Here is a 26,082-nt window from a genome sequence, read left to right on the forward strand (position 1 = left end):
CTTAATTAAGGGGGAGCTAAACTGGTTTGGGTGTGCTGAAAATGCACACCCAAACCCACTCTTTTCTATTTTTTTTTTAAATTATGAATTTAAAAAATAAAAACTTTTATCCCTTATTTAATTTTAAAATAAAATATTAATTTTTAGAGTGTTTTCGGTTTAAATTTTGTAATTTGCAAATATCGGAGAAAGCGTCGAAATTTTAAAAGTGGACAGCGTACTATTTTTTATCCCTTATTTAATTTTATCCCTTTTTTTAGCGTACTATTTTTTAACGGCATTTTTAATATATCATTTTAATATTTAAAAATATTAGAAAATCCTAATTGTTAAAATTGTTGATTTATTATTTAGTATTTGTAAAATGGTAGGTATTATAATTGTTAAATTTTGAATTCCAACGAACATGAATATTAATTTTTAAATTTTATTTTTCAAAAGAAAAGAGAAAAAAACGGGTTCATGGCGTAATCCGTCGTTCCCATATTTTTGCTGGAAAAATTATTGCACACAACCGTTGCGCCACGTCATTCGTGCAACAAACTAATTGTGCGTTAGCCATGTGGAAAATTGAATGATAAAAAAAATAAGTAATAATTAAAAGATTCCCTATCGCAAATGCTCATTGGCTTGATGTAAAAATGACGTGGCGCAACGGTTGCATGGGATAAACACTCTTTTTGCTGACCACCCATCATGCAAAATTAGGCCATTAATTAATACATCCAGTTTAGGTTATTAATTTTTCTGAAGAAAATATTCAGTTAAAGCTATGTGTAGGGTTATAACACAAGTATTTAATTTTCCTCTCCCCTCTCTCTCTCAAATAGAAAACCCTAGCCGTCAAGCGTTTCTCCTCTTGTTTTCGCTTCGGCTGCCGTCAATGGTTTATTTTTGCCGTTGACGGTAGCCATTTCTTTTTTATTACTTTAGAATAAAATAAATGACCGACTCTTTTTCATCTTTTTCATTTTGGTTGGTAAATCTATCGACGAAGCGCATCAATTTCAGTAAATAAAAAATCAGAGATGGATCAAGACCTTTCAAGATTGAAGATGAAATCGTTATAGGTTATATTAGTTTTTTTTTATAACTATTTTACAGCGATTGTCTTTCTTTTTGAAAGTTTTGCTGTTCTTTCTATATGAAAGATTTGTTGTTTTTTTATGAAGAGGTTGTGAGTGTTCTATTAGACAGAAAAGGATTAGATCTTATGTGTTAGAGCAGTTATGTAATTTTGATTTTATTTTGTAAGGCGATCTGTGAATCAAGGTTTATATCTTGTTCCATGTCAGGTCATTAGAAACCGGTATACCCTTTCTGAATTCTTACACCTGTAATTGCTCTTTATTATTAATGGAAGATTATTCGATTGTCAAAAAAAAAAACACAAGTATTTGAACGCAGTAACTGGTGAAGTATTAGGGGTGGGCAAAAAAACCGGTCAAACCGATTAACCGAACCGGAACCGGAAAACCGAACCGGAAAATGTGGTTAACCGGTCCGACGGTTTAGGTTTAGGTTTGGATTTTTAGTTTTCATGGTTAATGGTTTAGGTTTAGGTTTTGGATTTCTAAAAACCGTGGTTAACCGGTTAACCGGTTTATATATATATATTCATATATTTTTAATAATTAATAAGATATATTTTATAATCTATAAAATAATATTGATTTTATAATATACACAATAAAATCTAAATATAAAAATATATTGACATATATTTTATTTAGGAATATTTATATATTTTAGGAGATTTTATATATGAAAATATTGTAAAAGAAATTTGTTTTCCTTATTAAAATATTTACTTAACAAAAATAGGAATATTTAAGTCTATAAATAGTAGAAAGTGGACGTGAACAACACTACAAACAATTCAAAAAATACAAACCTAGCTTTAATATTACTCATAAATTATTTGTAAATAATAATATTTTTAAATATTTGCATTGATTTAACTATTTATAAGATAGTTTAGATTTATATTTTTTAATATAATTTGAATTTCTATAGTTTTTTTTTGTTTGCTAAAAAATCAAATAGAATTAAAAATATATCTTTTTTTGTCTTTAATTTTTCTAATGGTTATATGGTTAAAACCCGCAAAACCGAAAAACCGAACCGTTTTTTATGGTTAACCAATTTACCGGTTAACCGTTTAAAATTTTAGGTTTAGGTTTTTAATTTTAAAAACCGTATTACAATGGACCGGTTTACAAATTACCTTCATGGACTGGTTAACCGGTCCATGCCCACCCCTATGAAGTATGGCTTAATTCATAAAAAGAACCTCTTACTTTTAATTTTTTATTTATGTGATCCTTCTTAAAGTTTGTTATTCAATTGATCCATCAAAGTTTTTATGGACAGGATCTCAGTGGCCATTAAATACCTGTCGATTGTTTTAATATTTACAGAATGGGCAGGCATTTCACTGTACAGAATGTACATAAATTCAAGTTAGAACTGCGAGTATCTCAAGTAGTTGTTGAACTAGGATTTGCCACTTCTTTTTTTGCAACATTTTAAATTACAACAGTACCCAAAATTCCCTATTCTTTCAAGCTGCAAAGTATTTATATTATATGTGCATAAAACTTAGAAGAAGATTAAATAAATAAAAGAACACAAACGAAGCAAAAAAAAAAACTGTAATTAGGTGCTCTCAAGGAAGTTGAGAGACCGCGACAAGGCAGCCGGATTGGCTTGCAAGACTGAAGTTTGTTTCTCAGCTATACAATTTATCTCGTCGTTCTTCAAATTAAAGCCCGTAAAGAATCCTCCTTTGAACTTTGATTTTTCATTCTTGATCCCAAGAGCTGCCCATATGGAGCTTTTAGCAGCTTCGGTTGGGTCATCAATTCTTAAAGTTTTTGGAACCAAAACATTTCTCTGCTCTTCTAATTCTGCAGGAGAATTAGATTGTCGCGGAGATACACTCCATGGATTCGTAACAGGAGAACACCAGTAGCCTGATGTCGGATAAAATGATACCGGAAATCCTGAAGGGTGAAAACTTGGCATTCCTGAATTCCATGGAAATTGCCAAGCTGGCCCTACAAACTCTGGACTAATTCCTGTTTCTTGTGAAACCAAGTTATTTGAACCCGTAACAGAATCTCCGCTTAATTGATCATCTCCGTTATCAAAAATTTTCTCTTCTTTCTCTAAATGATTCCGCGCAGAAGCTACAGATTCACACATAGCAGAATCTGAACCAAAGCTAAGAACAGTACTGCTACTTCCTAAACAAGGGTTGTAAACACCATGTGCTTGAGCTGTTCGTAGAGCTTCTGATACAATTATGTGACGGTAATGCGATGCAGATGAGCTTTTATTCTTTCGCCTTCCGGCCCCAACAGGCACATTCCTCATAGTTCCCCCAGCAGTCCAGTATCTTTGACATTTCTTACAGAAATGGCGCGGCTGGCTGACGTTATAGTTGTTGTAATAACAGAATTTTGTGTCCATGCTATTACATCGAGGGCAAGGGAGTATTTTGTCAGGTTTTTTCAGGGTTTTCTCTTGTGAATTGCTTGTCTCGCTTTCTTTAGATGGTGAAGATTCTCTGTCATCTGATGAAGCTTTATTAACTTCTGTTATTGTTGTTGTCGGATCTTTTGAGTCGTCAGATTCCTGATTCGAACTGCTATCTTCTTGTTCATCATCTGCTATTTCTTCTGCTACAAATCCCTAATATATGAAATGAAATTTTCAATGAGTTCAACATGCAATTTCAGGAGAACAGAGAGAACAAAAGCAGAGTTCATGCAAAGATATTTAAAATACGAAACCAAGAACCCATCTCTGTAACTTTCAGAAGTGTCCTGAAAACTATAAGAGCTCAAAATACGCAAATACAGAAGACAATAAGCAAAGAGAAGCATACCTTAATCATTTCTTCAGTTGGTTGTTCCATTGAAGACTCATACTCATCAGAGCTAGACAAGTCTCCAAGATGATGGTGACAAAGTGGTAATAGAATGGTCTTACCGAAGAGCTTAATGGCTTCAGACATTCTGACACTGTATCTTAAATTATTGCTGTAAGAAGATGGAAGAAAAAGAAGGAGCAGTTGGAAGGTATTTAGAGAAGTGATAGTTGAGTTGGGGATGCCACATAAGCAAAGAGGGAAATATTGTGAGCCACAAGTTTATGTGACGCTTAAGATCTTTGATTCTCCATTCTTTCTTGTAAAGATAGTGCTATTTCCTCCCCCCCTTTTCTAAATCTGCCATGTCATCGCTCTAATTACTCCTTTCTTCTTTACTTTCATTTCATGTTTTTGTTACGACCAATGTTTTTAAAACCGAATAGGATATAAATCGGTATCTGTTCGCCTAGAAATAATCCGGACTCAAATTTTTGAATTTATAGTCGGGATCGTTTTGAGGTTTGATGTTTTAACAAACTTGTGAAAAGATATTCACAGGACTTCGTTGGTTAAAATACTTAACCACGTAATTTAGCGGTATTAATCTGACATTTACGAAACTCATGCGAGATTAATATCAAAACTACTTATAAGTTAAAACAATCCGGGGATTACGAGATAAAAAGCGCTGGGCTTGGTTTTTGATTGATTGATTTGTTGATACCGAAAATAATAAAGTTCTGAGCTATTTATAACTCTATAAAATCAAGTATCCTAATCTAACTCTAACTAGTATTCCCAAAGAGAAATACTCCTAATGAGCTGCAAACTCTTATTAAATAAAAAGACTAATTCTAAAAAAAGGCTTTTAACTAGGCTTCATCACTAAATAAGCCCACGTGATGTTCTGACCCAACTCTTTTTGAGCCGGTGTAAACAATGTCCCCAATAAGCCTGAAATAACAGTTTCGGGCTTGTTCTTCTCAACCTCTGAAGCCCCAAATCCACTTAGTCCATGGCCCATTTTCCACTCCGCCAAATTTAAAAGGGTGTGCATCTATAAACGGTTCGGTACCCTCCTGATGCCACCTCATGCCAGCTGTTACCTATGATACCACGTACTATCCCCATGAACTCTTCGGCTTCCTCTGATTTTACACTTTTAAGAAAAATAGTCAGTCATTTTCTCATTACCTACTTCCTCAGTAATTTCCAAGATTTTCTCTCTCCTCTACAAATCCGAGCTCTCTGCAATTCTTCCTTCTGGTAAGCACTTGCCTTTACTCTCTTCTAATCGCCTTTCTTCTCGGTTCGTCTAACCAGGGCGATTTTCTTTTGTAGTTATTATGGCTGCTCCTAATGAAAACATCGTCACTCAAGTCACCGACAAGATTGCCGAGACACGCGTCGCAGCTCTGAACACAAACTTTCATATAATTATTGACGCGGGCGATAATCAACTTCACGTGGGTCCTATTCTTACCTCGCATAGCCACTTATGTGACATAGTCACTCCTTTTCATGACGAAGTTCCATCACGCTTCTGTCTGCCTCATCAATCGTCCATCTGGTTCAAAACCACCTTCAGAAACTGGCCGGTCGAACACCATGGGTATCAAGACTGGGCTAACAGACTCAAGCCGCATGTCAGTCACATATGGGCCGAAGATGGGATCTCATACATGATTAGTTTGTGCAAAGCTAGTCGCCTGATAGCTAAACATTACATAATGGGCTCCTCCCTTTTTTGTCCAGCTCTGTAAATTGTTTCTGCTTCAAGTTTGGCACCATGACCATCACCCTTCTAGACCTGGCAGTCATGCTCAACATACCTATCGTCGGCGAACGGATATCACCGAATTTGACCGCTGATACACCAGAATTTCGTTTGACCAAGGCACAATAAAGTTACGGGCCATTCGTCAAGCACTTTATGGGCGAGGAGCACAGCACCCCTGACTAACGGGAGCATGTGCCTTTCCATACTTTCTTTGTGGCGAAGTTCATTTTGTGCCCTGCTTCTTTCCGAGTCACCCAAGACTGCTTTGTTCTCGCCGCCGCATTTGTAGAAGGCCGAAGATGTAATTTACGAGAATTCATGCTCGCCCATCTGTACAGATCACTAAATGATATTACTCCCCATGCCGAGACCAGGATTTTCAAGTGTCCAGGTGGTCCACTATGGGTCGCAATGTACTTCCTGAGCTTTTTGAAAGCGGTCCAACGAAGTGTTATACGGGCGTAAGTGTCGATCCCCTATCTGTTGGGATGAAGTTGGTGAGCGAAAGTTAACTGGAGCAGAGATTATCCAGATTACGTCAGAAAAAGTACCGTTGATAAAGCAACGTCTGAATACTGCTTCCAGTCGACAGAAGAGCTATGCGGATCCCAAGAGGAAGGATGTAGAATTTCAAATCGAAGACTACGTGTTTCTCAAAGTATCACCGAAAAATTATTTTACGTTTTTAGGCTTGCTACGGGTTTCGGAGCAACCACTCCCATTCCCTAGCGCCGGTCTCGGCCCTGAGATTGGGTCGTGACAGTTTTGCATTTGTAGTGATTAAGTAAAACGTTTGAATTTTGTCTAAAAAATTTCAACATTTCATTTTTTGGGATTTTATAAACAAAAGTTATTATCCGATGTCGTTTAAGTTAATAAAAACCGTTAAAGCAACATGTGAGGAAAAATTGACTTCGTGGTAGGAAAATTGCAAAATAAATAAAAAGTTGAGTCGTTTTTTGTCAAGTTTTAAAATTAAACTTAAATCACAACAAACACTGATAGAGTGGGGATATAAGTCTAGAGTTATGTATATTCTCTACCTCTTCTGCTATTATTTTTTGCACTCTCCCGAGTGCCATCGCTTCCTCTATCGGATTGGTTTCATGATTGTGTTGACGTTTAGTTTGTGGCATGCTCGTTTCTGGATTGACTTTGATTTCCAAGGCTTTCTTGGCGAATGTTCCTTCGAACTCGTTGAGTACTTTTCGAACCTCCGTTTATGTTGATTATTTCATACCGGTGCCCATTTTCACGCTTTTCACGGTATGCATTTCCCAAGGCTTCGTCTCCCCCACTGGTTTGGTCGTTGATTCCTCATACGGTAGTTCTAGTATCTCGCCTATATGGAGCAGCTCGGCCATGGTTAAAAGGTGGCATGCTTCCCCTTCCTCTCGATTTCCTTTGATCGTCATTATTCCTTCTTCGGTAGGAATCATCATCCCCATGTTCCTTGTGTCAATGGCTGCTCCTGAATCATAGGGGAACAATCGTCCAATATAAGGTCATATGGGAGGTTCTTGTTTATGATCTGGAAAAGAGAAGTAATCGTCCTTTCCTGTCCTCCCGGATCATTGAAACTTACGTACCCGAATCTCCACTACTCCCATTGTATGGAGTCTTCCGCCTCCTACTCCTTATATGTCCTTGGATTTCCATTTTATCCGGATCTAGCTTCCTCTCGTCGCCCAATAGGCCTTCTCTGTGATGACATTAGCGCACGCTCCCGGATCTACCGACACCTTCTGGACCTCGCGCCCTCCTACTCTTGTTGATACCACAGTTGGTCCTTCTGGTTTGCCTTGTAAAAGATTCGGGACTACGTTACATTTGACTACCGGTGAGGCGGTTCTTTTCAGCTTGTATCCTCTCAGCGGATCTTCGTCAATCACAACTCTCTTTCTCTTGATAATTGAGATTCTTTCGGATGTGTCAATCTTAGCTTGATTATGAGCGATGTTGTGGGTTTGTGTAGCTCTTACCGCTCCCCGCTTCTATCACTAGTTTCTTTTTTTCCGAGGATAGGTTCCCACAGATGGCGGCAAATGATAGAGTGGGGATATAAGTCTAGAGTTATGTATATTCGGATTTAAAGGGATACATTCGGTTCTGTCATATATGAGTATACAGGTTAGGATAAATCTGATCCTTGTGAGAGTTTAGGATCAATCTATTTGTAGGCGAGCGTGTATTCCTTGTTTTTTCTATTCGATGTGGGATTTGTGTGGACCATCCGTTTTATGGGCTTATTCCATCATTACGAAAAAGTGAAAAATTCTATGCAAATAATTCAAAAATAAATTAATAAATATGTATATAATTATGGCTATTTAAAAACAGAAATCAATTTAATTATTTTTAACTATTTAAAGGGAAAAGGGTTATTTATGACCCTAAAGTTTGACTCGAGAGTCAAGTAGGCCCTCAACGTCCGAAAAGGTTCAAATATACCCTAATGTCTTAAAAAGGGAACTACCAGGCCCTCCATTTTGACAATCAGGCTCCTAACGTTTCATTTATGAATCAAAATCGGGGCATGGTTGTTCACGTTTTAAGACGTTAGGGGCATATTTAAACCTTTTCGAACATTAGGGGCTTACTTGATCCTGTAAACAAACCTTAGGAACATAAATGACCTATTTTCTCTATTTAAACTGTGGAAATTAATAAAGGTGGTAATTGAATTAGTGAAATTTAATAAAATTGTCAACTTAAGCTCTGATTGTACCGAATTTCAAAGTTTATATTATTAAGGCTTAAATGCACCAAAAAAATCACAAACTTTCGCGTGTTTTTAGTATTTAACATAATCTTTTAATTTTGGCAAAAAAATACATGAACTTTCAAAATTTTGCAATTAAAGACACCGTCACCGATTTGGATGTAAATCGAACCGTTTTATATTAAATCGACGCTGTTTTGCATGTAAAATAATACTTTCAAAAGAAAAGTCACGTGGTCTTACTTGCAAAAAATTGGAAAGTTCATGCTAAATATGCCAAAATTAAAAGATTATGTTAAATACCAAAAACACGCGAAAGTTTGTGAGTTTTGGTGCATTTAAGCCTATTATTAAATTTGCTTAATGCACTAAAAATCATAAATTTTCGCGTGTTTTGCATATTTTACACAAATTTTTAATTTTGGCAAAGAAGCACATGAACTTTCCAATTTTTGCAATTACAACACCGACACTGTTTTGGATGTAAAACAACATCATTTTGGGTGGCACTGTTTTTTTTAAAAAAAAAACAACGCCAACTTTGTCTTAATTGCAAAAATTAGAAAGTTCATACTGAAATGCCAAAATTAAAAGTTTGTGTTAAATATTCAAAACACGCTAAAGTTGGTGATTTTTAGTTTATTTAAGCTTATGAAATTTTAAGGATAATGTCAAAAACAAATTGCAAACTTTACATGTTTTTTCATTTTAATCACGCAGTTTAAATTTTGTCATTTTCATGCACGAACTACCATTCTTTATCAAATTAATACACGGTGCTGAGGTGTCACGATTCAATTGGTGTAATTCGCTCAGGTGGAGGTCATTTTACACCAACGAATGAGTGTCATCTCAGTGCCATATATGAATTTTAAAAAAAATGGTAGTTCGTGCATGTAAATGACAAAATTTAAAATACGTAATTAAAATGAAAAAATATATAAAGTTCATGATTTTTTTTATATTAACCCTGAATTTTATAAATATATATATATGTATATATATATATATATGTATATATATATATATATATATGTATATATATATATATGTACATATATACATATATATATATATGTTGTAACCTGATTTACTAAAGTTTATATATATTTGCTTTTACATTTTGGTGAAACATTTCTTCCATAACCAATATATATATATATATATATATATATATATATATATATATATATATATATATATATATATATATATATATATATATATATATATATATATATATATATATATATGTTATAACCTGATTTACTAAAGTTTATATATATTTGCTTTTACATTTTGGTGAAATATTTCTTTCATAACCAATTTATAGAATCTTATAGATATTTAAAAAAATACAAAATTACAAGGCTTAAATGCTCCAAAAATAACGAACTATCGCGTATTTTTGGTATTTAACACAAACTTTTAATTTTGACATAAAAATACACAAACTTTCAAATTTTTGCAATAATAACATGGACACCATTTCGGACATAAAACGACGCCGTTTTGGTCATAAAACGGTGCCGCTTTGGACCTAAAACGACGCCGTTTTAAAAAAAAAATTCACACTTGGTCTTAATTGCAAAAAGTTGAAAGTTCATATATTATTTAGCTAAAATTAAAAGTTCGTGTTAAATACCAAAAACACACGATAGTTCATGATTTTTCATGCATTTAAGCCAAATTACAATACATATTTAAAAATGATACTTAGTCCATAATTCATTACAATAAATAAAGGTAGACAAATTCAAGAAAAAATAAATAACATTGCAATATTAAAAAGGCCTAATTATTTAAAAAAATCTCACCTTGTAATATTTTTTCGTTTATACCATGACCTAGGAAAAAGTTTATTTATACCATTTTTTTGATTTTTCGTTTTCAACTCTACCCTAAAGCACTAAATTGAACTTTTTTTATTTAGAAAAAGCTAAAAATAATCCTTCATTTTTTAATTTATTTGTATTTTTTCAAATAGAAAAAAGATGATATAACCCTTCTATTTAATTATTTTTAATGTTTTCATCCTTTAATTAATTAAATTGTCAAAAAATAAAATTTTGGGGTACAATTGAAAACGAAAAATCAAAAAAGGGTACAAATGAACTTTTTTCTAAGTCAGGGTATAAGCGAAAAATTATTTCAAGGTGGGATTTTTTTTAAATAATTAGGCCTATTAAAAAATAAATACAAAGGATATGTAAAATGAAAAAAAGTATCGGTTTTGCTAAAATTAATTTTTTTTACACCGCTTACGATTAGTTAATACATAGAGTGTTTATCTCATGCAACCGTTGCGTCACGTCATTTTTACATCAAGCCAATGAGCATTTGCGATAGGGAATCTTTTAATTATTACCTATTTTTTTATCATTCAATTTTCCACATGGCTAACGCATAATTGGTTTGTTGCACGAATGATTTGGCGCAGCGGTTGTGTGCAATAATTTTTTTAATACATATTATTTTATTTTATTTTTGAAAATATATATTATGTTTATGAATTGAAATTCAAATTATAGTTTCAACTGTTCGTAAGTTGGCAATACAAACAAAAGAATATACTACTACAATAATTGAGATAAAATAAAAATTGAACACGCCGTCTGTGGGAATCGAACCCACGACCACATGGTTAAAAGCCATGCGCTCTACCAGCTGAGCTAAGACGGCTTCATATATGTGTAATTTGGTAAATACTAAAACATTCAACCTTTTGTTTGATAGTACGGATGGGCAATTAACAAGCAAAGCTGTCAAGAGGCCCACGTGCGTACAAAGCACGTGGACACGTGACCCGCAATGTATTCAGTCCACACAACACGAGAGCTTTTGCATTTACTTCCCTTTCATAATTTGCCTCCTTTTGCCACATCATCGACATTTTCTGCCTGCAAAAAGTGCTCTGAACTGAGAAACGTTTCTGCCAATATCTCTGCCCGTTTCTTCATCCAACAAATCACAACATGCCATCTATCAAATGATATCGACCACATAAATTACCACCTCATTTTGTTTGGCTATCTAAAACAACTCTCATTTTTTGTTATATCTATATTTACTTCATTATTATAGATAAAATGATGAGTATAAAGTAAAAATGGCTGGTTGACTATATTTTAAATATATAAGAAAATTTAAATCATATTTATTATGTTTCAATTTTAAAACGAAATAGAATAACAACAAATTCTTCCCGTCATATTTTTAAAAATTTATTTGATTTTATATAAGGATAAAAAAATATTTAACAGAAAAAGTAAAATAAAAATTAATATAAAATTATTTCAAAAGTAAAAATTAAAAATTTTATAATAAAAAAATAAAATTGAGGGGGTATCTAAAAGAACGGAAGGTGAAGCTTTTCCTACCTGGTGATGTTGGGTGGTGGTTTGTGCTTTGCTTAGTTATAGATATGTTTTTTGGTGGCTGCCAGGTGCCATCAATAACAAAACAAAGAAAATAGTATTCATTATTAGTTCATATCTTTTTCTCAACACTTACAAATTTGGGACCCGTAGCTCATTCCAAAAAGAAATTTCAAATAATAAAGGCTTAATACATCATTTGACCCCTGAACTATACACTTTTATTCTCTGAGACTCTTAAACTAATTTGATATTCTATTGGACCTGTTAACTTTATTTTTTGTTCTATTTAACCCGTCAACTGCAACTTTTTTGCCGATCTGACCTTTTTCCTCCAACGTGGCAAAAGCGCGTGTCTTCAAACGCTTTAAAGCGCGTGAAGGATAATTAAAAATTATAAATTGTTCTATTGAACACACGAACTACACTATTTTGTTCTATTTGACCCCTGAATTTATTTTTTTTCCTATTACACCTTCAAACTTTTAATTTTTACCCATTTAACCTTCTCCAAAATACAATTATTTAATTTTTATCCATTTAATCTTCTAGAAAAATAAAATAATATTGAAATTTAGTCAAATAATTATATAATATAACTTTTTGTACATGTAAATATTTGTTTACATTTCAATAATGATAAATGAAGCTTGTCTGTTTTTAACGATATTATAAAATATATAAATTTACTATACTGTGATAATATTAAAAAAAGACTAAATTTTTTAAAATATTATAATTTTTAGTGTGTTTCACGAATTTTCAATTTTAATACGCCAGTTTTTAATTTTTGGCAATTTCAAACTTTCAAATCAATTCTGAATTTTTAAAATTTGTGTTAAAATTGAAAAACACGCTAAATTTCATGATTTTTAAAGCCTTAGATGATTTTTTTCAAATAATATGTAAAGTACATCACTTTTTAATTTAAATTAAAAAAAAATATTTAGGCTTAATATATTTTTTGACCCATAAACCTTACCCTTTTATTCCCTATAACCTCTAAACTATTTTAGTGTTCCATTGAACCTCTTAACTATTTTTTTTATTCTATTTAACCCCATGTCAGAAAAGCCATGTCAGCAATTTTATCCACGTCATCGCGCGTGGTTTGCACATTCCGTGTGAGGGGTTAAATAGAACAAAAAAAAGAGTTAAGAGGTCCAAAAGAACACGAAATTAGTTTAGAGGTCGCAGAGAATAAAATGGTATAGTTTAGGGGTCAAATTATGTATTAAGCCAATAATAAAACATTGGATATGGATCTAGATTTGCTTTTGCCCTAATTATTTAAAAACCACTCACTTTGTAATTTTTTTTCATTTATACCATGATCTAAAATAATTTTTAATTGTACTCTGTTTTCGATTTTTATGTTTCGTTTGTACCCAAAAAGTAATTTTTTTGATAATTTAATTAATTTAAAGATGAAAATATTGAAAACAAGATATATAAATGATTAACATTAACGTTTTATTAGAGTATAGGTTAAAAATAAAGGACTAATTTAAACTTTTTTCAAAAGAAAATAGGTCAATTCAACTCATTAGGGTAGAGATGAAACATAAAAATCAAAAATAGGGTACAAATGAAAATTTTCCTAGATCATGGTATAAATAAAAAAAAGTTACAAGATGGGTGGTTTTTAAGTAACTAGTTTCGCATTACGTGCTACGCACGTGGCTCGTAAAGTAACTCGTCAATTTATATATCAATTAAATGTATTAAATTTTATATTATTTTTTATTTATAATCAACATTAAATTGATTAGTCATTTTTTAGAAATAAATATAAATTATTAAATTTATTAATTTTATAATTATATCAATATATTTAAATACTCTCTACAGACATATTTGGATGTTATGTGTGAGTTATCAAAAAAATTAAATTTAATATAAAAAACGATATAACATCAATTGAACTTAATTTCAATAATTATACAAAATATAATTAATAATTAAACAACTATTAAAATAATCATTACAATTAGAATACTAACTAAAATAAACTACTTACATATCGCTATAATTTTTCTTTTCACTTATTAATTATAGTAAGTTAAAAGAAAATGACAAACATAGTAATAATTCTAAAGTCTTGTTTTTTTATTAGAATTGAATTTATAATTATATTAATATTAATTATCAAGAGAGTTATATAAAGTGAAAGAAGTCATAAAACTAAGTTGCAGTTATGCTGTTTATGCATAAGACTTTAATTTATACTCAAATAGTTAAATCTGGAGTTTTATAAATATATATCTACATTAAACACTTTATAAAAATGATAATCACCCATTAGAATAAATCAAATGGCCTTTTACAATGACATTTTATACATGATATTCATACTTCGTTAAAAATTAATACTAATGATAATTGTTGATAATTCAACATGTATCTTATCTTAGTATATAATGTATAAATGACAATGTGCTCAAGTTGGACTCATATTGTTTAAGATTAAGATTTAAGGAATTAGAGTTTTAATTGAATTAGGAAAAATTGGACTCTTATTGTTTAAGATTTACGGACATAGTATTTTCATTGAATTAGGAAGTATCTTATGAATTAGGATTAGAATTCGGAGTATTAATTAATTAATTATTAAAAAATTAAATTATTATAAAGGATATTACCGTAAATGTGCCTGTCCCCCCCCCCATCCGTGCTTTTATATATAGTATAGATAGATAGATTAGGCGTTTGCTTTTTCCCATAATTGAAGGTTATCTGACTGATAAGCTATATCAAAAAAATATTTAAATTCAATTTTTTAAGAAAAAAGATCATTTATGCTCCTACGATTTGACTTTAAAATTAAATAACCCCTCAACGTCCAAAAATATTCAAATATACTCCCCAAGTCTTAAAAAGTGAAAATAAAGCTCTTCGATTTTGATAACTAGACTCCTAGCGTCTTCATTCATGCGACAAAATTGGAGGCTAGTTGTTCACTTTTTAAGACGTTAGAGGCATAACTGAACTTTGACGTTGAGGGATTACTTGATCCTGGAGCTACACGTTAAGGCCATAACTGATCATTTTTTCTTCTTTTAAAATTTATAAACTTTTTTAACTCATAAAATATAAAATTTAAATGTTACCATTGTATACATCTATATTTCGAACAAATAAAAAGTGATAAGAGACTAAACATCCAATGATGATTTCTAGAAAAACTCGTCTTGAATCACAATAAAATTTGAGAAATTGGACCAAATGGGCCAATTTGCAAGTTTAATGAACTAAGTTGACCATATCCAAACCCTTATAGTCCTGGAAGTCCTTTTTGATACTTTGAGAGGCTGAAATAGCCTTCTTCTCAATAAGCATCACTTGGCGATCATGAATGGCGTTTTGATCTTTCAGGAGCAGCGAGTCATGCTCTTCAAATGACTCTTTTAGCCTCGCCTTCTCAGATTCCACCTCAGCCAATAAATCACTTAGCCGTTGGAATTCTCCCTCGGAAAATTGACGGCGGTTATTTAACACCAAAATCGCCTGAATAGTCTATAAAAGACAAAACAAGAGTAATAAGAAGAAAGAACAAAAAGCAAAAATAGTAAAGAAAAAGCAAACCGAGAAGCCATGAAGGCAAGCCAAGTTCGACAATTCAGCAGTAGATTCCTTGTCGAACTAATCAATATCCTCAGGAATAGTCAAACTTTTTATGTACTCAGTTAACACGACCGGATTCAAGAGACTCGGTCTCTCTTGTCGCTTGGCCCAATCGGCTAGCTTTGGAACAACATCTGAACCTTCTGAAAGAACCTCCTCCAGTATCGCTTCTTTAGCAAGACGTCTCTTCCTAGTTCATATCTACTTTACAACCGGAAAGTGGATCATCGGATGAAGAAGACATCATACAAAAGAAAAATAAAGAGAATAAAATCAGGGATAATACCTTGAACAAATTCATATGAAAGATTAGCAAGGCCCTTGGAGGCATCCTCCAAAAGAGGCCATCTACATTTGACATGACTATTTACTAATATAGGCAAAAGCGGTCTTTGGAAAATACTATGAAAATACAAATCAAAAGCTAGAATAGACTGAGACAAGCTCAAAGGCGAAGGCGACGTCTGCACCGACTTAATCGAAAAACCCTTTGGAAAACGCAAAAAAGTGAAGTCATGTGTAACTATAAGGTATTTTGATCTCCGCCCCTCAAGACACGATAAACTAATAACCGACCGCCCTTTCCTACAGTTGGTGAAAATCAAAATAGTACCATTCCTAGACAAGGAGACAAAAGTAATGGAACACGTTCATAGAAGGGGACTGCCCCCGAAGCCTACATGCTTTTACAAAAGCGACTAAAATCTGGATATTCCCAGGATGAAGCTCCCTGAGGGCAATGTTTAATCACAACAAAGTTCAAAAATAAAGGGATCTTGTTGAGTGGATCCTAGAACTCGCCCAAGGCAAAAGCCCGATAATAACGATACCCGAGTCCGTGGGACCTTGCCATGCCTAAAGGAAAAAACGGGATTTTCCTGAATCCTCAGCAAAACCGAATCCCAAAGGATTTGGTGAAGATCCAGAATCAAACCTAAAACTCGTCGCTAGAGACCTAATTACATGGAAATGGAATAATATCTAGAAGACCAAATATGCAGAATCACTTTCCTATTTGGAGATGATATCCTATCTGGGAAGATAAGCCTATTCATGATGACATTCCTGAATATGAATCTCTTTGAACAAGGAATCCCTTTCCATTTCTAACACTAACTACTAAATAGGAATCACTTTCCTATTTGGATTCTACAAGGTATTCCCGCACTACTATATAAGGAGTTTGAAGTATGTATAAACACACAATTACATTCATATACGCATATGCGTTGCTCAAAGCTCAATATTGACTTTAACATTAGAGAGTTAATCGGACAACCACCGTCTGATTGACCTTCTACCCTATTTTGCAGGTTTAATCAAAAATTTAGAAAGGTAGACTCCATCAATAATGCATCAAACAAAAGTGGAACTCCAAGTACCAAACAAAAAATATAAAAAACTTAGACAAAAACTGTCATTATCTTAGCTGACAGTTTCTAGACGGCGAGAATAAATGTGTAATATGACAAACCTGCTGAAGAGCCATGGCGCATCGGTAGTGAGTTGTCATTGTTAGAAATGTAGCAACAAATCTTCTACCATTTTCACCATAGTAGAATCATCTAAACAATTGTTGGCCTTTGCCACTACTACCTGAAACAGTTTCTAAATCATGAAATGGTTACTCGTTTCTCTTGAGGATAATCTGGTCCCAAACCAAACTTTGGTAAAGAGAAGCGAATTGATTGATTAATGTATTCGAAATTAGAACTCCTGAAAAAACACAAGTTAAATTGTATTAGAAGTCCACGTTAAAGTAACTACTCCTTCTTTTACACTCACTATCTCATATTAAAACAGCTCAGATAAAGGCTTCGGTTTTCTTCGAGCAACTGTTAGCTAGTTAGGGTTTCATTATCTATATCTACAAAATTAAAATTAAAATCCTCGAAATTCAAACAAGATGTCGTTTAGACTGAATATATTGTACTCTCAGCTTTAGCGACGGCAAAATCCTCCTCCTCGTGGCAACTATCATTAATGTCTTGAATATCGGGTGAGCGAGAAGGAAGAGATTATGTCATGTGTATGTGTTAATCCTTAGCTTAACTACTGAATAAAACCTAATATTGCATATGAATAGCCAGACGCACACATTTAGTACACTAACATATAAAATTCTTATGGTGTTCAGCAATTCTAGAGTTACATTTTTTATGGAAGGAAATTGATAGATCTACAGAGGGAAAGCCGATGGAGTTCCTGATATACATTTTTTTCTGTTTCAGAAGATGTGGCTTACATTACATGCAGCTACACTATGCCATAAGAGTATCGCCTCTAATGTTTATAATAGTTTGAAAATTTAATTAGCAGTTTCTTTTGGTAGGATTAACAAATTGGTGAGGTGGCCAGTTTTTTAATTTGTTTAGCAAATAAGACTTTCTGGTTATTAGAGTTTTCCTTAATGCGGGACAAATGGGATATTAAAGGCGCTGCCTAAGTAGCACGAAAACTGAAAACAGAAACGACATGAAACGGACACGCGGAAACAACAATTTTCTAAAATGAAGGACACAAAATACATTTCGCTAATTAATAAAAAATTTGCATAGTTAAGGAAAAAATCTAATCCTATGCAGAACCCTAAACCCCTCCACCACAACCACCTCCCACTATACCCTAACCCTAGCCACCGTCAACCGGCCGCCGTCGCCAAGCATGATACTCACAAGAACTTGGGACAGATTGTTGCAGGTTTGTATTCTTCAAGGACTCAACACATGGACAACTCTCGCGTTGTTTATTTCGAAAACATCCCCCGTACTTGGAAAAACTCTGATTTGGAAGGAGCTTTGTTTAGAAAGGTTTCCCTTGCTCAGAAACGAACAAAACAAGGTTGTAGCTTTGGATGTTTTAGACCTGTCGTAAGCACAGATTTTGATGGGTCCTCTCTCAGCTGAATCTGATAAATATAGGGCAGTTTAGGCTGCGAGCATATCGCTCTTGTTATTCTGACGGGGTTCAGAAAGAAATTAAGACCTCGACAAAACAGGTTGTGTAGAAAAACAAAGAGATTTCTCATCCTTCCTTTAGGGATAATCGTTCCTTTGCACATGTGGTCTCTTCTAATGATAGTCACAAGCATATTGTTTCTGAATTCACTATTCAGGATACATGTTTAAGACTATCATTAAACCAAAGCCTAATAAGAGAGAATAATTCATATTGGTTAGATAGGTCTATTGTTGCTAGATTAATTGCAGCTCAATCCATTCTTCTTGCAAAGGATTACCTTGTTTATAGAGATATTATTTTCGATTATGTCTCTATAATTGGAGAATATTTGATTCTCATTACCTTTGATTCTATTTTGGATGTTTTTAGATGGAAAATCTATATAATTGTTGGATTGTTTCTATTCATTCTCTAAAGCAGCTGATTTTACCACACCAACTCTTCGAATGACTTGGTTGTCAATTTTAGGCATCCCTCTTTTGCTTTGGTGTCCGGAGATTTTTACTAGTATAGCAAACTGCTTTGGCGAAGTAGTGAAAGTCCATCCGATGGTTTATGTGAAGGAACGTCTTGATACTGGTTCAGTTCCTATATCCACTTTGCATGGTTGGGTTAATAAGACTTTGCCGGTTTCACTAGGAGAACTGAATTTTACAGTTCATGTCTTCAAAATCGATCATGCAGTTTACTATGGGAAGCAACCTGTATTGCAATCAAATTCTGACAAAGATTTCTACTCTAATGATGAAAATCGGGTTTCTGTTTCAGTTGATAATCAGATTAGGAATTCTCCTGCAGCTGACGAGGAGAAGAATTAGAGTGCCAATATTTCAATCTCGCCTTCTTTACCTACTGATCAGCTTATTGAAATTAAATTGGATCAATCTAATGCAGACTTTTTGCGTGATTCTCTACCTGATTTAGCTGTTGAAACTCATATTCATGAGACTTCTGCCCGTCCTTATGACAACAACCCACCTGTAGAATTTGATTATTCTGCTCGTCTCCAGGGTACCGACCCTCTTGTAGACCTTTCAATTTTTTCAATCAGGAAGAAGAAATTCAATAGGATTTTATCCTACGGTAATCTGCTACCATGTTCCGCTCGTCCATCTTCCAAACCGTCATCAGTAGATTTTAATAACATGAATAGGTTAATCCTCTCGGCAAAAGAGAAAGCTGCAGCTGATTCTTTTGACGAGGTCTTGAAAATTTAGGATGTCGTTTATTCTCTGGGATTGTTTCATAGAGATCATAAGATGCAAGCTGTAAATCAGCTTCTAATGATCTTGGAGCAGGATCTAGCAAATTAGCAATTTTAAGCTTCTTTTCATCGAGGTATTTAAATGTTTTTATGTCGTTGCCCTTTACTTTTATTGCGTGGAATTGCAAAGGTGGTTTGCTTAGCCATCGTAAGCAATTTTTCATTTGTAACTTGGTAAATAAATATAAGCTTTCTTTTATTGGTTTGGTGGAATAAAAAAAAAGAAAATATCGATGATTTTCTTATACGAAAGCTTTGGCCGAATTTAGACTTTGGCTTTGATTATGTTTCTTTTATTGGTGCATCTGATGGTCTCTTGCTTATTTGGAATACAGTCCTCATACATAATGTTTCTACCGTGAAAAGTGCTCGCTGGATCTATATGGATTTCTTATTTGGTTCTCATTATATCCGACATATTCTCATCTACGCCGGTAACTTGGCATCTGAATGGTCCTCTCTGTGGGCTGAATTACTTCCTCTTGTTTGTTTCTCTGGTATTGTTTTTATTAGCGGCGATTTCAATGAGATTATGGTTCCTGAAGAGCGTCTAAACTGTGTGGGGTTCTCTCATTCGATGCTAGCTCTTCTAAACTTTCTAAACAAGTCTGAATTGATAGACCTACCGCTTCAAGGTCGTTCATTTACATGGAGGAATTCATATTCTAGATCAAGAATTGATAGATGCTTTGCTTCATTGTTAGCTGCAAACACTTGGACTATCACTTTCTGTCTTCTTTACCTGAAGGTTACTCTGATCATGTGCCTTTATTGCTGCAATCGGATTTATACACTGATTGGGGTCCCAAACCTTTTCGTTCTATTGACGTATGGTGGGACAATTCTGAGTTCAGGTCTTTTGTTTCCAGCTCTTAGTTAACAATTTCCTCGTTTGATCATTCTTTGCCTCTGGTGCGAAAGTTGAAAGAGCTTAGAACGAGGATTAAAAAAAATGGAACGAGGAGGTTTTCGGAGACCAAAATAAGAAGATAAGCCAGCTAGCGGAAGAAATCTCTGCTCTTGATATAGCTGCCGATTCTCGTGCTCTTACAGAAATGGAATCTCCTCGCTTGGCTGAGAGGAAAAGTGAACTTTGGAGGGCTGAAAAAACATGGAAATAATTTGGACTCAAAAAGCAAGACTGAATTGGTGTGTTAAGGGGGATAAGAATTCTAAATTGTTTCATAGCATCGCTTCAATGCATTTTAGGAACAATTGTATTTCAGTAGTCATAGTAGACGATGTTTCCTTCTCTGATCCTGCAAACATCAAGCATCAGATTAGAGCTTTCTTCTTAAATCTTTTTACTAAACCTCATTTTGCTCCCTTTGACATTTCTAGCTTGGCTTTCAAAGGTTTATCAACAGCTAAAGCAATTAGTCTTACGCGCCCTTTGATGTTTATGAAATCTATTCAGCTCTTTGCTCTTGCGGTGAAAGTAAAGCACCTCGACCGGATGGTTTTAATTACTACTTTTACAAGCGAGCTTGGGCTGTCCAAAAGGATTATTTTTTAGAGTTGTTTAACTCTTTCTACAGCAATAATTTTCTACCTAAAGGAATAAATTCATCTTTTATGATTTTAATTCCTAAGGTATCTGGTTCTACAAACATTTGAGATTATAGACCGATTAGCTTGGTGAATGGATGTTATAAATGCTTTCCAAGTGCCTTTCTATAAGGTTAGCTCCTCTTCTTCCCTACGTAATCTCTGAACATCAACATGCTTTATTAAGGGCAGGAGTATCATGGATTGTGCTAGGGTTGCAAATAAATTAACTCATTTTACAAATAGAAGGAAAGACAGACTTCTTGTTTGGAAACTTGATTTTCACAAGGCTTTCGACAGCTTAGACTGGAATTATTTGTTGAATGTTATGCGTTCTATTTTGTTTCCTAATAAATGGATAGATTGGATGTCTACCTGCTTATCCTCTGCTTTCTCTTAGGTTCTGGTGAATGGTAGCCCTTCCGATCCTTTTCCGCTTAAAAGCGGAGTTAGACAGGGTGATCCAATACCTTCTTACCTGTTTGTGTTACCCGCAGAGGGGCTGAAACATATCCTGCAGAAAAGCAACAGAGATGGGTTTTATTAGTGGCCTAGCTTACTCTGATGTTGTTGACCCTGTTTCAGTCCTGCAATTCGCCGATGACACCTTTCTTTTCCTGCCTTATGACTTGGATCAACTGCACACTCTTACTCGCATTCTTCGTTATTTTGAATTAATTTCAGGATTGAAGATTAACTTTCATAAAAGTTCGTTATTGGGCATTCATGTTTCTTATTTAGATTTGAACTCGGCAGAAGAAGTGGCAAGCTGTAAAGTTGAATCTTTCCCGATTAGCTACCTTGGATTACCTTTAGCTGTGTGTAGAGTGCCTATTCAGCTTTGGACCATGTTGTTCAGAAGTTTAAATCAAGACTTTCTCTGTGGAAAGGCTCTATGTTATCTTCTGCAGGGAGACTTGTGTTGCTGAAATCAGTTATTTATAGTTCGCCAATTTATGTTTATTATAGTCATGCCTTTGAGTGTTCAAACTGAACTAGAGATGTACATGAGAAGATTTCTTTGGAAAGACGATTCTACTTCAAGAGTATTTTTTAAAATCTCTTGGAATACTATTTTTCGAGATTTTAGGGATGATGGTTTTAGTGTTTGTAGCCTGAAAGTGAGGAATCAAAGTCTTTTGTTTAAATGGCTTTGGAAAATTCATTCGACAATATGAAATTCTTTATGGTTTGGTATTGTTTCTTCTTGATCCTCTATATCTACCTGGAATGATCTTTTACACGGCAACATTAATCACTTTTCATACATTTGGAAGGGGATTAGACATGTTTATTTAGATTCAGTTGCTTGGCAATTGTTTACATCTAATGTTGGTTTTATTAGTGGAAATGGAGGATCGGTTTCTCTTTGGTATAATGATTGGTGAAGAAATAGTTTAGCTTCTACTCTCTTCCCTTGTTTATATCAGTTGTCCAACATGAAACACGCTCATGTGAATAAGGTTACCTCTGTTGGTTGGAGGTGGTGTCGAAGATTGTGCACAGCTGAAGCTGCTTCTTTCACCGACCTGCTGCTTCTTTTTCAGCAGTTTGTCCTTCACGCTAGAGCTGTCAATTCGACAACTGTGGATGAGGAAGATGAGATGATATGGAAACATGGGCTTCATGGTGGAATCAATGTCAACTATTCTCAGGTCAGTTTTCAATCCTTTGTACGGGTTTGAAGTTATTTCTATTTGCTGGAATTCTGATGTTCCACCAAGAGTCAAATTTTTCTTATGGATGACATTTTATAAAAGCGTTCCCTCTCGTCCTTGCCTTGCTTATAGAAGAATTATTCAAGACAACAATGTGGGTTGCGATTGTTGTGGAGAGACCGAAACAATAGATCATATTTTCTTCCATTACTTTTTTGCAAGAAAAATATGGTAAGTTGTTTTACCAAAATTGGGCATTGCTTGGGTTTTGCCTTCTTGTTTTGAAGATTTCTTCTTCCAATAAATGGATATTGTTCCAAATAGTGGGTGTAGAAAGTTTTAGACTTCTACTTAGTTTATCTTTATTTGGGAAATTTGAAAGTGTTGTAATAGAAGAATTTTTCAGCATAAGCATTCTTCTCCGGACGATGTGATTTTCAGATGCTTCAATAATGCGGGTTTCTATTATAAGTGTAATCACCTTTTTTTGTTTATTCGTGTTTATATTTGTTTAAAAATCCCGATATTATTTTTCTTTCTTGATTTTTGAGTGGTAGCCATTTTGGCTATCTCTTTGTCTTTTTTGCTTTGCCTATATTGTTGACTTTCAATAAAAGTTTTATTTATCAAAAAGAAAATGATACAGAATGTTAGAAAAACATGTAAATAATAAAAATATAGAGATATAGACTAGCCCACGCATTTGCGAAATCAAATTAATATTTATTTTAAATAATATTTATATTAAAAAAATGTTAACAAAAATCTAGATATTTTTTTTGCGCTCGCTACCAGATTGGATAGCGCTCGCTAAAACCTTCTGGACAGCCTAAATCTGAAAAACTCGACTTTCAATAGAGAGCTCCGAATAGACTTCCGATTGATCCTATGAGGTCCTATACACTAATAAACAAGATTAGAACCCTCATAGTTGATTGTCAGAGTCAAAACAAAGGAGTTTGAAAGGACTATAGTCCAACAATCTCCCCCTTTTTGAGTTTGACAATCAACATGCTAAAATGACTAAGATAAGTAAGAGACAAATTAATTTTGACTCCCCCTCACTTTATGCACATAAGATAAAAACAATATGAAAGGCATAAGCAAGAAATTTTTGAAAATACTTAGCGATTTGAGCACAGAATTTTCTCCCCCTTTGTCAAACACAAAAAGAATATAAGCATGATTAAAAACATGGACAAAGGAGCTAATTGAAGGAGATTTTGAAAACAAATTTTATTTTCTTATTCAATTGAGGCGCAAGGCACTAATTGGATATACATATCAACCCTAAAACTCAATTAATTGAAATAATTTGATTTAAATGATCAAAATTAGGCAATAATTCATCAACTGAATTATACCAAGGCAAAGTCCAATCATTAAAATGGTTTTAAAGCATATCAAAACTTTTTAGGAGAATAAGATTTGAAAAATTGATTCTCCCACTCAAAACAACACTTTTGGAAAACATGGCATAGAAATTTGATAAAAATTTTACCTACATTGCCATTTTCCAAAGGCTTCCATTGATCATCCACCTTGTGATTTGAGATTGGTTTAGTGGACATCAATTGTACCTACAAAGCAAATCACTTAGGTACCCAAACAACTTTGGGTCCTTGAAAGTTAATGCTTGAATAGTTCAAAGGGATTAACCTTAATAGATCTTTTCTCACATAGCAACGAACATTAGTGTGACCATATTTCATGCAATAAAAACATTGAGTTCTATGGTTCACATTTGATTACATTTGAGGTGGCTTGGCTCTAGATGTCTCATAAGAACAAGAACAAGCATGTAAACAAAAATTGACATTTGAGAATGCATGAACATGTGAGTTCTTTCTAGTCTTCTTATTCCATTTTTTGCTATATTGAGAAGCATAGCCATGTCTCAAGGGTTTTGTATCCTTGTTGCTCTTAGCCTTTTGAGCCATGAATGGCTGAGGCCTAGGAGCTTGAGCATGCACCTTCTTTACCTCAATTGGTTTGACCAATTTAGGAGGTACTTCTATAGAAGAAGTTTGAGGCAAAGTGGACTCCACAAATTTAGTCCCATTGGAACTAGAAGCATTTTGATTATAGCCAAGTCCAAATTTTATGGTTGGGCATCTTTGAGATACAAGAATTGTATCTAAAGTTGCCTTCCCTTTTTAAAGTCTTGAAAGAGCATCTTTTAATTCAAGAATTTCATTCTTTAGTTGATCATTTTCCTTAAGCAAGTTAACAACATTTAAACCTTGCTTAGGAATATATTCTAAAGATGACTTGAGAACTTCATTAGACAATTTAAGCTCATGAAATTCTTTAGTTAAAACAAGCATTTCATTTTTAGCTTTTGAAGCTTCATTTTTAAAAGATAGCATATTGTCTTTATAATCACCACATTTAATTACTAGTTCATCAAGCATGCTATCAACATCAACATCATCATCATCATGAGCATCCTCATGAACAATATCATCAATAATATTATTTTTAACATTCAAGCATGCATCATGTGATTTAACACCAATACCATCCCAAGTTATAAAAGATTAGGGGTTTACCTCTAGTGTTGGTTCCTCCTCAAAAGACATGAGGCACAAGTTGGCATCATGGTGGATTTCACATTCGGATTGAGAATCATTGTCCCAAAAAGCCTTGGATCTCTTCCTTGAAGAGAAGGATCTTCCATGATTGTCATTTCCCTTTATCTTGAGCTCATTCACTCTCTTTGTAAGTCTCAAGAGCTCTTCCTCATTGGTCTTCTTCTTGTTCTCTTCTAAAGGAGCACTTGTTTAAGCTTTGAGACCCATATTCTTCTCCCTTGCCATTTCGGCTTCAGTTAGCTTGATGTAGGACATCTCATGGAGAAGAAGTTTCCCAATCAACTCATCCGTCCTCAAGGTGGACAAGTCACGAGTTTCAATGATGGCGGTGGTCTTAGGTTGCCATAGAAGAATAGGAAGGGATCTTAGGATTTTACCATTGATTTTATTTAGCTTGAAGAATTTGCCAAGTTGCTCAAGACTATGAACAATCTTAAGAATCCTTGAGGTCATAGAGGAAACCTCTTCATTAGGCAAGCCTTTGAAGCCTTCATATTCTCCAAGAAGCAACTCAAACTTCTTACCCTTGACTTGTTGAGTACCTTCATAGTATCTTTCTAGAGTCTCCCACATTTGCTTAGCACAATTTAAGTGTTGAATTCTAGCTTGTTCTTCTCTAGAGATTGAGGAGAGGAGAGTAGTGATGGCTTTTCTATTCATGCCATTTTCCTTCTCTT

The 26,082-nt window shown here is 33.9% G+C and overlaps 1 protein-coding gene and 1 non-coding gene across 2 annotated transcripts; both read right to left on the minus strand.

The window, feature by feature from the left end:
* Window positions 1–2,488: 2,488 nt before the first annotated feature.
* On the minus strand, window positions 2,489–4,149 carry LOC126686130 (cyclic dof factor 1-like). Its single transcript, XM_050380161.2, has 2 exons — window positions 3,893–4,149; window positions 2,489–3,696 (listed from the first exon to the last, which is right to left on the minus strand). Exons 1-2 carry the CDS (start codon window positions 4,019–4,021, stop codon window positions 2,659–2,661), a joined length of 1,167 nt encoding a protein of 388 aa, XP_050236118.1. The 5' UTR covers window positions 4,022–4,149; the 3' UTR covers window positions 2,489–2,658.
* A 6,839-nt stretch (window positions 4,150–10,988) lies between these two features.
* TRNAK-UUU (transfer RNA lysine (anticodon UUU)) lies at window positions 10,989–11,061 on the minus strand. Its single transcript has one exon. It is a non-coding gene; the product is annotated as a tRNA-Lys (tRNA).
* Window positions 11,062–26,082: the final 15,021 nt, after the last annotated feature.

This window comes from Mercurialis annua, linkage group LG6, assembly GCF_937616625.2.
Source record: "Mercurialis annua linkage group LG6, ddMerAnnu1.2, whole genome shotgun sequence".
Classification (NCBI taxonomy): domain Eukaryota; kingdom Viridiplantae; phylum Streptophyta; class Magnoliopsida; order Malpighiales; family Euphorbiaceae; genus Mercurialis; species Mercurialis annua.

Excerpts from the sequence above, each read along its gene's own strand:
- LOC126686130 (XM_050380161.2), bottom strand. The coding sequence starts at position 4,021 with ATGTCTGAAGCCATTAAGCTCTTCGGTAAGACCATTCTATTACCACTT. Across the intron at positions 3,697-3,892 it reads CAACTGAAGAAATGATTAAG|GGATTTGTAGCAGAAGAAAT; the intron begins GTATGCTTCTCT and ends TTCATATATTAG.